Source organism: Xiphophorus maculatus, chromosome 8 (assembly GCF_002775205.1).
Source record: "Xiphophorus maculatus strain JP 163 A chromosome 8, X_maculatus-5.0-male, whole genome shotgun sequence".
NCBI lineage: Eukaryota > Metazoa > Chordata > Actinopteri > Cyprinodontiformes > Poeciliidae > Xiphophorus > Xiphophorus maculatus.
Window position 1 is genome coordinate 14035290 of NC_036450.1, and position 12208 is coordinate 14047497.

The following is a 12208-nucleotide window of genomic DNA, read 5'->3' on the forward strand; positions in this document are numbered from 1 at the left end:
CGAAATGCTTAAAATCAACCAATCATTTCTACCATAACTCATCTACTGGTCCCCTCCTCTGTCTCTGTATGTTGCCTTTTTGTTGAATAACCATCATTTGGATGGTTAAAGATGGCTGGAATTTAAATGACAAAGCAAAAAAAAAAAGGCTTTTCCAAGCTTAGCAGTTCTGAGAAAATCCTGAAATATTTTGCATGGGAAAACTCTACTTTGGCACTGTCCAGAGCAAATGAAACAATTTAATAAATAGAAGAAAAAACAGCTTTTTCTTTCATAAAATGGATTGAAATAAATAACAATAAGTTAATTCCATTTCAATAAATATACCTCTTACACAAACCTCTTATATATATATATATATATATATATATATATATATATATATATATATATATATATATATATATATATATATATATATATATATATATATATATATATATATATATATTGCTGTATGTTGATTGCTTTTCTTATGCAGATGCATTCCACCAGTCTTTTCTGCACCTTGGTGTGTTTTGCTTGGCTCTGAATGTCAACATCAAGACTATACAGGGGAGGTGATTTAGACTACAACTGAGAGAGGTTCTTCAACTCTCTGCACTCATCTGGAGACAGCCAGCTAAGGAAAAACTGAATTCCTGGGAAATTAAATCCTCCTTGCTAGATCAGTTTTTCTTCACCTTCTTTTTTGACAGCATTCTGTAAGTGTAACAGTGTTTAATCTGCTGTAAACTGGTACCGTTATGCACAATCTGGAGGATTATATGTGAATTTGCGCAGTTTGTTTCTTTAGCGGCTGTTCCATTGTCTCTCATGAGCTCTCGCTGTAATCCACTTTGTCCCGTCCTGATATCAGCTGACAAAAACAGGAGACTACACACCCTGCCCTCCAGAGCACACGTCTGACTGCAATCCCTCTGTGCGCAGCATCTGCTGAGATGATCCAAAGTCCGCTGCAGTATTTTGTCGTGATTTCCTCAGACGCAGGCACACTTCCGAGCTGAATGCTTTTTCAGCGTGTGATACACCACGTCGTCGTCCAAAAAAGACAAATCGTCATCGAAGGCGATCGGTCGACAGCAGGTGCGTGAGGGCGTGTCCTTGTCCAGCTTTTTGTTGTGTGTGAGGTTGTTCAGGATCTTGTCATAGTTGGTCTCCGCCTCAATGCAGGGCCCGCTACAGTACCGGAAGATCAGCTCCTCCTTGGTCTGGTACCCTAACCCCAAATCTGTTACATTGAGATGGACCTCCTTTAGTAAGCAACCACGACTCTGTACAGATATCCTCTCCTTTTCTCTCTCCGCCCCGCTTCCCTTTCCTCCTCGGCCTCCTCCTCGGCCTCGACCCCTTTTCTTTCCCCCATGCCCTCTCCTCTCTTCTCTCGTGCCTCTTGTGTTTGCTGCTCCTCTCTGTCTCTGCTCCCGTCGTCCTGCAGAGTTCCCGCTAGTTTCCGATGACCTCCGGAGTCTGCCGATGGTAGCCTCGATAAAATCCATCACGTCCTCAAACTGGTCTGGATAGGGAGCTGCTATGTCATCTGTAAGGTACAGAAGAAGATCAGTTTATAAATTACTGTTATACATCTTCAGTTTTTAAAGTGAGTGCACTATATATCCAAAAGTATTGGGGCACTTGCTTTTACACACATGTGAATTTTAATGATATATTATTCTTAATGCAAAAACTTTAATATGACAAGGAGTTTTTTTCTCAGGCCATTCTTCCAGAAGCTCGTTTGTATCCAAGTGGGCCGCGGCTCATTTCGCTCCTTCTGAATTGAGCGCTTTAGCGTTTAAGTCTTTTCGTCTATTCGTCCGTCTGATCTGGTCACAGAAGTGACAGTTTCAGTAGAGAAACCTCTACATCCCTTTCCTCAGCAACATCCTGACTCATCTTGTGTAAACCAATGGAATTACCATTAGATCCTGGTTCATCCTAATCTAACCACCTCAGCTGATTCTTTTCAATTTGGCTCTACTTCAAGCCCCCCATTAACAGAGCACCACACCCTGTCCAGTCGCCATAGGAACCATTGGTCAGCCACTTGTATCCAGAATGTCACTGTCTCAGTCATGATTCATACTTCATGATCATAGAAGATCGTTGGAACGTTGACTTGAACGAAGAGTTTCACTTTTTGTCTTAGTTCTTTCCTCACCACGAAAAACTAGCGCATTGGCCAAATTATTGCAGACAAGGCCTCCAACCATTACTTGTGAACAAGGCATCAAAATAATAATAACAAAAAAAGCAAAAAACAATAAAAACAACTCATCTACTTGATGTAGACTCTGACCTTAAATCTAGCAATACCAAGTCTTTCAGATCATTTTTATTTGCAACTTTTTCAGGTACCAGATGGACTTACCAATGATACAACAATTCATACCTGATTTGGGGATATTTCATACAGACTTTGAGAAGCAAAGAGTTAATGGTTATGAAATTCCAATAAATAATATCTAATAGTTATTTTGGTTCTTGTTTCAGGAGTCAACTAGCCCAGATGGTCAGAACCACATTCAATGATAGTAGAGCCTAATGTAAAAGATACAGAAAGTAATCTGCAACTATGTTAAAGTCTTACTTAAAAGTTACACATTTTTATATGATTTTATTACTTTATGTTTTTATTTTATATTATTCAGCTCCAAATTTGTTAAATAAATAATAGAATAGAATAGAAATATTCTTTTTTGTCCCACAATGGGGAAATTCAGGTGTAATAGGAGCATCAAGGGATGTAGGTTCACACAAAGATAAAAAATAAATAAAAACTATGTAAAACAATTTAGGACAATATACTGTACAGTAAGGACAAGATTATGACATAAAAATACAATGTAGTTTTCAGAAACTATTGTACTCCAATCAAAGCATCATCAAATTACCTTGAAAAATTAACTTATATATAATAGTTATAACTATAGTTTTTTTTAACTGATATTAGTAGGGAGCAGGGTGGGCTAAAATAACAATTTATAAGTAAAAAATGTGAGCATGAACTGAGTAATGGGTGAAATGATCTGTTCAAAGATCTTCACAAGGATAAACAAGCATGCATGGTGATGGCAGCGCCTATTAAAGTTTCTATTATTATGAATGTTCCCTCAGTTAAACTTCACCACACTGAAACAGTGCTTTTTTAAAATCAGGGCTCCTGTTCTCATTCACCACCCCCTTACAGTATGTTATACAAATACTGCGCTTTGTACTTTCATTCACACTACAATGAGCACATCAGGAGCAATAGTAGTTTCAGTCTCTTGCCTAAGGGGACTGTCAGCATATTTTAATAAGGGAAAAGAGTCATGCCACATTAACACTGAGCTGTGATCATCCTAAAGCCAGATTTAATTTTATCGTTTATGATTTTACAAATAAGACCAGCACTTTTTATGTATAGATTACAAATTATTTTCATGTCAAAAGAAATTGTAAATGCACACTTTGTACCACTTTCAGTGATGCTATGTTAAGTTTTCTACTTAGTAACATTCAGTTCTTCCTTTAAGGCTTTATTCTGTTTTCTGATTAATATTTTGGTCATTCCCAACTTGCTCTTTGAGCTTTAAATACCTAATTAAAATGTCAGCGCTACAGAAGATTGTGTTGGCTTCAATTGTTTATTCTGTTCCTGCCGTTTAATTATTCCTTCTGGTGTTTATGAAGCTACAAAAAGCAATGAGTCATTGCACCAAAGCTCAGCACTTTAACCAGCAATTGGCAAAACCTACATTTTGGGTTCCCACCTATGTAAACATTTTGCTGACAACACCCCGTCCCCCAAGGAAACGAGAGTCCTCGATAAAAACATGCAGGGAAGCCATGAATTTTGTTTAAAATGATCGGGATTTACTCAAAGAATGCCTGAAGGAGTCCAGAATGTTTAATCAGCTTCCAAACCTCACATATGGGGTCTGCTGGCATCTGTGGGAGGCAAGTTCAACCCCATGATCAAAAGGTCCCAGAGAATCTATAACTAAAGTTCAGGTACCAAATGTTCCAGCGCACCATTTGATGTTTGTTGTCTATGTTAATCGACAAGTACACAACTTGTTGTTTGGATATAATTTTTAGGGTTTTGTGGATGTGTTTTAAAAGGTTTTCAGATTTTTGTGAAATACAAAAACCACCGGGCTTTTCGAAACATTACGGCCACACAAGTTTTCATTGAGAGTTTATGTGATAGACCAACACAAAGTAGTGCATAATTGAGACATAGCTCTCTCTGTTTTGATTTTTGTTTTATTTGTTTTTTTGTTGGGTTTTTTTTGACTAATGACAAGTGTATTGCGTGTCTTTGCTGAAATTATAGATTCAAGCTGTTTGGAAAATTTTTGTTTTGCCCACTTTTTGGGGGAAATATGCCAAGCCCAGTTAGAATTAATGGAGAACATCAGCGATTGTCAGCTTTAAGCTTTTGCCATAGATTTTCCATTGGATTTCATAACTCGTCATTCCAAAACATTAACATGCGTTTATGTTTCACATGCTCATGTTGTTTGTTTAGTGTTGTTACCCTGCTGGAAAGTATCCAGATCTCTCATCATCTTTTGGAATGCACTTTCATCACAGGACAGCATTGTGAGGACACAAGTAAGGTTTTAAATTCAAAATATATCAATTATGTAGCATTTTATCCATTTAGAGGTTATTACTGTAATTCAAAATCCCACTAACACTTTTAGTGGTGATAATTTTACTTATTTAAAAAAGTTAATTCTGTTCTGTATTTCTATCGTTGTTTGTTTCTTTCTCATTTCATCTTGGGAGGTTTTAAAGAAAAATCAGTGTTTACAAGCTTTGTTTGCTAGCACTTCCTTCATAGAGCTAAAAACGCATCCAGGTCTTCTCATAACTCCTGGAGAGTTTGACCTTTTAGCCAGAATTTGTGAGCTTTCTCACAGGAACTGCCAGGTTTGATGCAGTCAAGCACAAACAAGTCACAAATGTGTTTTAATGTCTGATGGATGTCATTATAATATGCGCAGACTTGAAAGGCTGTAAGAAAGGGAAGTCATGTGCTTTGAGTTATTCGGATGAAACAGTTGAAAATATGCTACTGTACAACTCCGCAGCATTTGCTCTGAGAAAAAAAAACAACAAAAAAACAAAGTGAAAAATTTGGACCCTGCTGAATTCCATGTTGATCTCTTTAAAAAGTTATGTGAACTGGCACAGGTATGGGAACAGTGAACTAGGTCGTAAAAAAGTTCTTTTCTGCCATGACTAAATTAGTCAAATGCTAATTATACTACCTGAGCGTGTCTGCGTAACGGGAGGCAAGGCCTCTGTGCTCAGATGTGTGTTAACCTGTTGTACGTGCATCAAGGAGTCACAGCCGGCGGGGTGAGATATCTGGCAGGTGGTGTTGTGGTTAACGCAGCGTCTACTCTGCAGTGTCCTCTATCTCTTCTTCTTTACCTTGGCTATCTGATCTGTCCGAGCGCCACAGCTGATTAGGCTGCCCTTCGTGTATCAGGTGAACTATGGGGCCAATCTGTTTAGACACACCTATCCTTTGATTTAGACACCTTATATTGTGTGTCAGGTGAAAGACGTGGTGACTACAGGGTGCACCTGCTGACAGATTATACTGCGACACTAATGAGCTGAATCAAACTCTGCTATTATGTTGCTCGATCAATCGTGGAGACTCATGCTGCTGCCTAAAATAAACACAAACGAGGCAGAAATGTAAAATAAAGCCCCAGACTTTCACTTTATTTACAGGATTTTGTCTTTTAGGCATTATTCATTTTAAAACTCCAGTGCACATTTCTAGAAATATCAGTCCTTTTCTATCAAGTAAAAAAAAAAGGTTCACTATGAATTAATGTCAGATAAAGACGTCTGACTTTATGGATCCTGCGGGGTGGATGGATAGATGGAATAGTAGGGAATAAAGTCTGTATATATAACTAATATTGCATTTTCTAATTTTTATTCATACTATTCAATATGTGGAAAACATAGTCAAATTCAAAAAACTTTTCCAGACTGTGTAGGAACCCTGTTTTGGCATAAATCCCATTAAAAGCGGAAGCCTGCACATTCCAGTCACAAAATTTAACGGCAAACCATGTTTTTATTTGACATTAAGCATAAACCGAGCGACTTATCCCCTCTCCCTGCATGGCCGCTTTGTTTACACTGTTCCTGAAGACTTCATCGTCTAGGGATACACTGCAGATCAGTGATGTCACCGCGCTCCAAACACAATATGAAGTGGCAAAGACAAACACATGCCCCAAATGTTCCATGCCTTATCTAGTTGTTAGCTGTGATCACTCCAAAGTGAGGATGATACAGTGTCACACTGATCCAAACAGAATAAATTCCTGCCCACCGTCTCTGTCGGAACAAATGTAAACAGAGGGTGCTTATTCAGTGCTTCAGACAAGCCTTTGCACCTTAAAAAACCTCCTGTGACCTGGTTCACAGTGTCTCCTCTAAAACCTGCCATGATTTCTGAGTTTTGGCGTGGGTGTCTGAGGCACAAGAGAGGCAGGGGGTGAATGTAAACACGGGGAGACAGGGAGATGTGAAAAGTGAAGTCTGCTGAGGATTGGAGCTGTTCAAAGTCTTTTGCATTCTGCTGGTTTGTTTAGACAACATGATGATGTAACACAAAAGCAGCAATAAAACACAAATTAAGACCTCCATCTGATAACCTTTGAGTTGGATTATTACCCAGTGGTAATCGCTTTACAGGGTGTTTTGTAAGAGCAATAAGTTAAGATGCACCACATTATTTAGCATTTAAAAGTAACTTAGCAATATTTATGTGCATTTAGACAGTCAATGTTATTTATTGTACTTATTGCACATGTCCTTTCATGACTGCTTAAGGAAACAGGATGGTGTGTCTGGATTCTTTATAATGTCAGGACAAATTTGTTCCACAAAAGAGGAAAAATAAGTTTTTCCCCCTTGTGCTTAATTGACTTGTCCAAGGCTGGGAACTGAACGTATGTGACTGGTCTTACTCAAAGAGAACTGTTGCTACTATACATCTTACACTGATATATCTGATCAGATGTCTTACACTGATCTTCCATGGAGATCTCCTGAAGGTTGTGCTCTTCACGCTGGAACAGTGACTCTTCGTCTTCCACAGACAGAGACCCAGAATCACGGTAGCTGCTGGGGAAGCGAGTCCTCTTGGCTTGCTGAGTGTTTTGGTAGAGAGGCCGTGTAGCGACAGAGGTCAGGAGCAAGAAACACGTGGCCAGAACATCCCATAACTTCATCTTAGACTCAGTTCCTATGATGAAAGCTGCAAAATAAACCTTGGTCAGTTTTGCTGTTTTAAAGATGCTCATGAATAAAGTTGGCTTGGCTTTATAGATTTCAGGACTTTGGTATGCGCTGTAGTATTTATATTTTGAGGCCAAACAAATTAGAAAAACATCTACTTTCTCCCAGAAAGCCAACCAATGCTTTTCGAATCATGCATATGAAACAATACAGTTTGTAGACGTACCACAACTCATACTATACTGATAACCGTGCCAACATGTCAACAAGGTTTGATTCCGATTTCTGTTTTGTGTACGCTCTGAACATAAAAATCTATCGATGAAATTATACAAGAGCAGATCGAGACCTATCTACACTACAAAAAAGAACTTTGGAAGGTATTAAATTTTAGTCATTTTACTGTCACTGAATTCTAATCAAGGATACTAAATTGTAAATGTAAAGTCAAAATGTTGTTGAATTCCAATGCCTTCTACATTTCTCGGGGGGGCAAAAATGTAGAATTACTATTTCAACAGCACATTATGAGTAGGGTAAAAACAAACCTGTTTCACAACAGTCTAAACTCAGCTCACATTCCCTACTGCTGGAGGAGGGAGAGGAGTAACAATGTTAAAGAGGAGTAACAATTCTTCCTTAACATTTGAATTACATTTTAACTGAAAACATTGTTTCAGTCAACTTTATTCTGATTTACAGAGTTCAGGAGAGGACTAGAGCTAAATCAGGCAATTGCATTTTCAGACAATTTTCCATTTTTGTGAAAATCATCCAATTTGTGACAATTTTGACAATCAGGCTCGTTTTAACAGAGGTTGTTTTATAAATTAATATATTTAGCAGGGAACAGTGGATATCCGTGAACATGTTTTTGTGCCTGATTTTAGCAATGCTTAGTTACAGTTACTTGATTGTCTCAACTTTTCGATAACATTTAGACATCTACAGATGTTTTAACATGGACGACTTTTCACCTTTCACTTTTCGACCGCGTTTTAACATTATTTAGCTAGAGAGCTGCTGTCACCTTCAGAAAAAATGTTGCTCATTGGGATCTTTTTGCTTCAGAAAATTTGCTTTTCTGGTTTAGTTATAGCTCCAAAGCTTGAGTAAAATTTTCTTAGCTAACAGACCAAAACTACATCTCGTTGTACTTGTGACAGTGCAATGACAATAAAGTTGAATTCTATTCTATTCTATCTATACACTAAGGCTACAGTTGCCAATGAGTAGCATTATTAGCAGTGGTTCGTGTTTATGCCACTTTATTAGAATACATTTAAAACATTTGTGTCCTGCTTCAGCTAGTGCTACCAAGTCACACTTCCTTGTGTTTCTAATTTTGAGGAATATTTTGTCTCTCACTGAAGAGGTTAAAGAGAGACTTTCTGTCAAATTTGGCTGCTTCACTTGGAGGTTTGTAAAAAATTCTAAAATTAAACCGTAAAGTTTAATTTTATACCTTTATACTACAATTTTTATTTTTGTTTATTTTTGACATGCGAGGACAAACCACATGAGCCAAATTTACTTTTTAATTATATGCCTATAATTATATTATATTATTTTTATTTTTTACAAAAGAGTAGCCTGATTCACATCTACGTCCATGAAATATATGCAAATTACTCAGGTAGTTTCATTGTTTTAATTCTAACAGTTTGTTTATATCAGTGTGATATTCTGTCAAAGTGTCATACCTAGATTATTTACGCGCAAACATTTGGCGTTTTGGACGAAATACGTTTTCTCTCATCTGATATCAGATGATGCGCAAAGGGTGCGCCTCACAAACAAGAAAACAAACACACACAAATACGGCTGGTTAAAGCACGCATCTAAGTGTTTTGGCAATGATAGCCTAAATAATGGTGTGAGTTGGCCAGATGGCGATCCGCGGAGCTTACGTGACTCTGTCTAATGGCATGTTGAGTCTGCTGTAAACCTAAACAGTTACGTATGGATAAATACTAAAACTAAACGAAGTGTCTAAATGCGTAATTCCATATTTAATTTGCTATTTTAAAGAAAAACACACGAAAATGAAGCTCATTTTGCTTGATTTTTATACTCCCTGTAACTAAGAGCGATTATAGAGATTCGCTTACCTTACATATGGCCCATGCAGACCTAATATTTTCTTGGTAGTTTATAGTAAAATCCAAACAGAAAGCGCAACTCCTGGAGTGTCCCCAGCTGACTTAGCTGCGTAAATCATGTCAGAATCTCCAAAAGGAGAATTCCCTTAAATCAATATTAGTCCAAGTACAGAAGGAAAAGGCCGCTCTGTTGTGCCAGATTTGTTCTCCGTATTCCGACCCAGTGCACTGAATAAACCATGCGTCTCTGAAGACGGCGGACCAAAGTGCCTCTGCGCCTCACGGAGTACAGTTGCAGTCGCTGATTAATTGGATGCTACGTTTCCACTCTGGAAATCCGAGAGAGCTCCACCATCTCCGATCGAAAGGAGTCCAATGAAGACATCAGAATGTCCAACAAACTAGAAAAGCCCCAGAGGTGTGTTGTTACCGTTCATCTGCCTCTTGGTAAAACAGCTCAATTGTACTTTGTCCAGAATCTCCGGTATTTCTCACCAATCTCGCCATAGTAAACAACAGATATTCAGATAAATGTTTTCTACGTCCTCCAAGTCACTCTGTGTTTACGCAGAAGTCTCCACACGCGTCGTCCTCATATTGGACTAAAGCAGGGCAGATGTCTGCGCACAGCACCGCGCCAGGCGCAGAGGGGCTGTTTGGAAAGATTTATAGTTCAATGCGCTCTGACGTTTGGGGGGGTAGTTGGTGACCGCCCCCTCTTTTATAGACCCATGCGAGCGCAAACAGTGAGTAACAGAGGTCCGCATTTCTCTCCAAACCACCCCTGGAGCCTTGTTTGGAGGAGCGAAGTTTTCAGATGTCTTGAGGATTATGTCACACATCCTGATGTCCTCGGATTAGATTTCAGTATGCGGAATGCGATTTGGAGATGTTCTGTTGCGGTGCATGTTTCTAACCTGATCTCCGCGCTCCGTGTGCCTGCAGTGTCAAGTTCCGTCTCATGGCTGCACACATCTCAAATGCAGGAGTGCCACTTCACCTGCTATTTACTCGGAGCATGCTCGTGCAGACGCGAAGGGAGCTGTTAAGGAACTATTTTTCTGGGCTGCTTTAAAATTTACAGTTTATTGAAGTGCAAACTCGATGCTGAGAGGGAGAAGTTCATTGGCGCATGTTGGTGTGGGAGTAATTGGGTTCTGGTCAAAGTGAACTCCCGGCGCTCATAAGAGAAATCTGGGAAAGCAGCAACATTAGCCTTTATAGTTTAAAAGCAGCCTGCTTTCCAGGGGCGCTTATAGAAAATATGAATTTAATGGTCAAATGTGAGCAGCTTAAAATCTTGAGGTGGCACAGCAGATAAAAAAAAAACACAAAAACTATTGCATTATTTAAAGAGTTTTTATTTTATTTTATTTTATTAGCCATGATACTATGGTGAAAATTTAGATTCCATTGAAAACATTTTGATTCTCTTTCTGATTTTTTTTTAAAACAACATAATGACTCGTATTTTATTGGGGTTTTTTGTAATTAATTTTATAACAAAATGAGCTGTTTTGATTTTAGAATCTTAAATTTGCTCATTCCAAAAAATAAAATAAATAAAACAATGATGGCAATAATAATAAAATGAAATGCAATGTTCAAATTTATTGTAGCTGGGGGAGCCACGGGATAAAAAAAATAAAAAAAAGTTTTCTTTCAGTTTCACATGAACAACTTGGCTAAGGCTTATCCGCATGTTTAGTTCGGTGGTTGGTAACGCTAACGTTTATTATCTGATTTGTAGGTTGTGAATCAACAAATTTAAAGGCTTTTTGAAATTTATGTTTTTATACAGCATAAACTCCTGTTAACCACCTGTTATTGAAAATTTAACCCAATTAAAATAGAATTAAAAAGTATTTTGTAGTTTGCAGTGTTTCTAATGTTACATCATCTACAAAATGAGTTTTATGTTATGTGGTTGTGTGTTTACATGTGGAAGGTGGTAAAAGTAATATGGTGCTCACCCAGAAACCTCAGAAAGTCATCATGCAAGAACGGTCACTGCTAATTTCTAATAAATTTATTTATATAAGACATCGTTTCCGGAGTTGGAGGTTGCTCAGTAAACCAGTAGGAGTGCTCACTGCCCTCTTTGGTCCCCCTTTGGTGGCGCCACTGCTGCTTATTTATCTCCTGCAGATCTGAATTCCACAAGTTACTCAAGCTTCTAAGAATTAAACTCAGTGTTCCTGAGCCAGGACACCAGATCCAACCACAGGTAAACACTTGCGTGTCCAAGAAGCGCTCTGGTTCAAATTTTTACGTGCAACGCTGTTACAAAAAAGAGAGAAAAAAGGCGAGCTGTTCAATAAAAGGCTGAAAATCCTCACTCTGACACCCTAAATCCGCACTGATTTACCTGTTACTCAGCTCAGATTTGTTTGCTCACAATCCCAAAACGTCTTGTTTATACATGTTTTTCTTTCAGGCGATTTAGCTGGGCCCTGCCCATCCCTACTGCGTCTACATTGCACTCTGCCAAGTCTACTTCGTATGGATTCCTCCCTGTCAAGTTCTCACATGGTTTTATTGTGTTACCAGACAGCTGCTGCTTCATTTTCAGTGACAATACCCTGTTAATTTTAACTCAGCTCATATTTATTTTGTAATTCTTAATTCTTTTCATATTGTCTCGTGTTGTGAAGGAATGCGAGTCTATATTTACTCTTCAAAGTGGCTCCTATTACCTTTTGACTACCAAAACCCAATTCTTCCTCATTGACGGCGTTTGTGATACTATTTACTGATTCAATGTTTTTGTCTTCTTGAGTATCACTTCTTAAGCCTCCTTTACAAAAGGACAACATGGTCATAAACGGCCGTAACAAAGG

General features: G+C 38.3%; 1 protein-coding gene across 1 annotated transcript; it reads right to left on the reverse strand.

Moving 5' to 3' along the window:
* Positions 1 to 458: 458 nt before the first annotated feature.
* gdnf (glial cell derived neurotrophic factor) lies at positions 459 to 10104 on the reverse strand. Its single transcript, XM_023338006.1, has 3 exons — positions 9378 to 10104; positions 7055 to 7285; positions 459 to 1540 (listed from the first exon to the last, which is right to left on the reverse strand). Exons 2-3 carry the CDS (start codon positions 7257 to 7259, stop codon positions 981 to 983), a joined length of 765 nt encoding a protein of 254 aa, XP_023193774.1. The 5' UTR covers positions 7260 to 7285; positions 9378 to 10104; the 3' UTR covers positions 459 to 980.
* Between the last annotated feature and the right edge of the window lie 2104 nt (positions 10105 to 12208).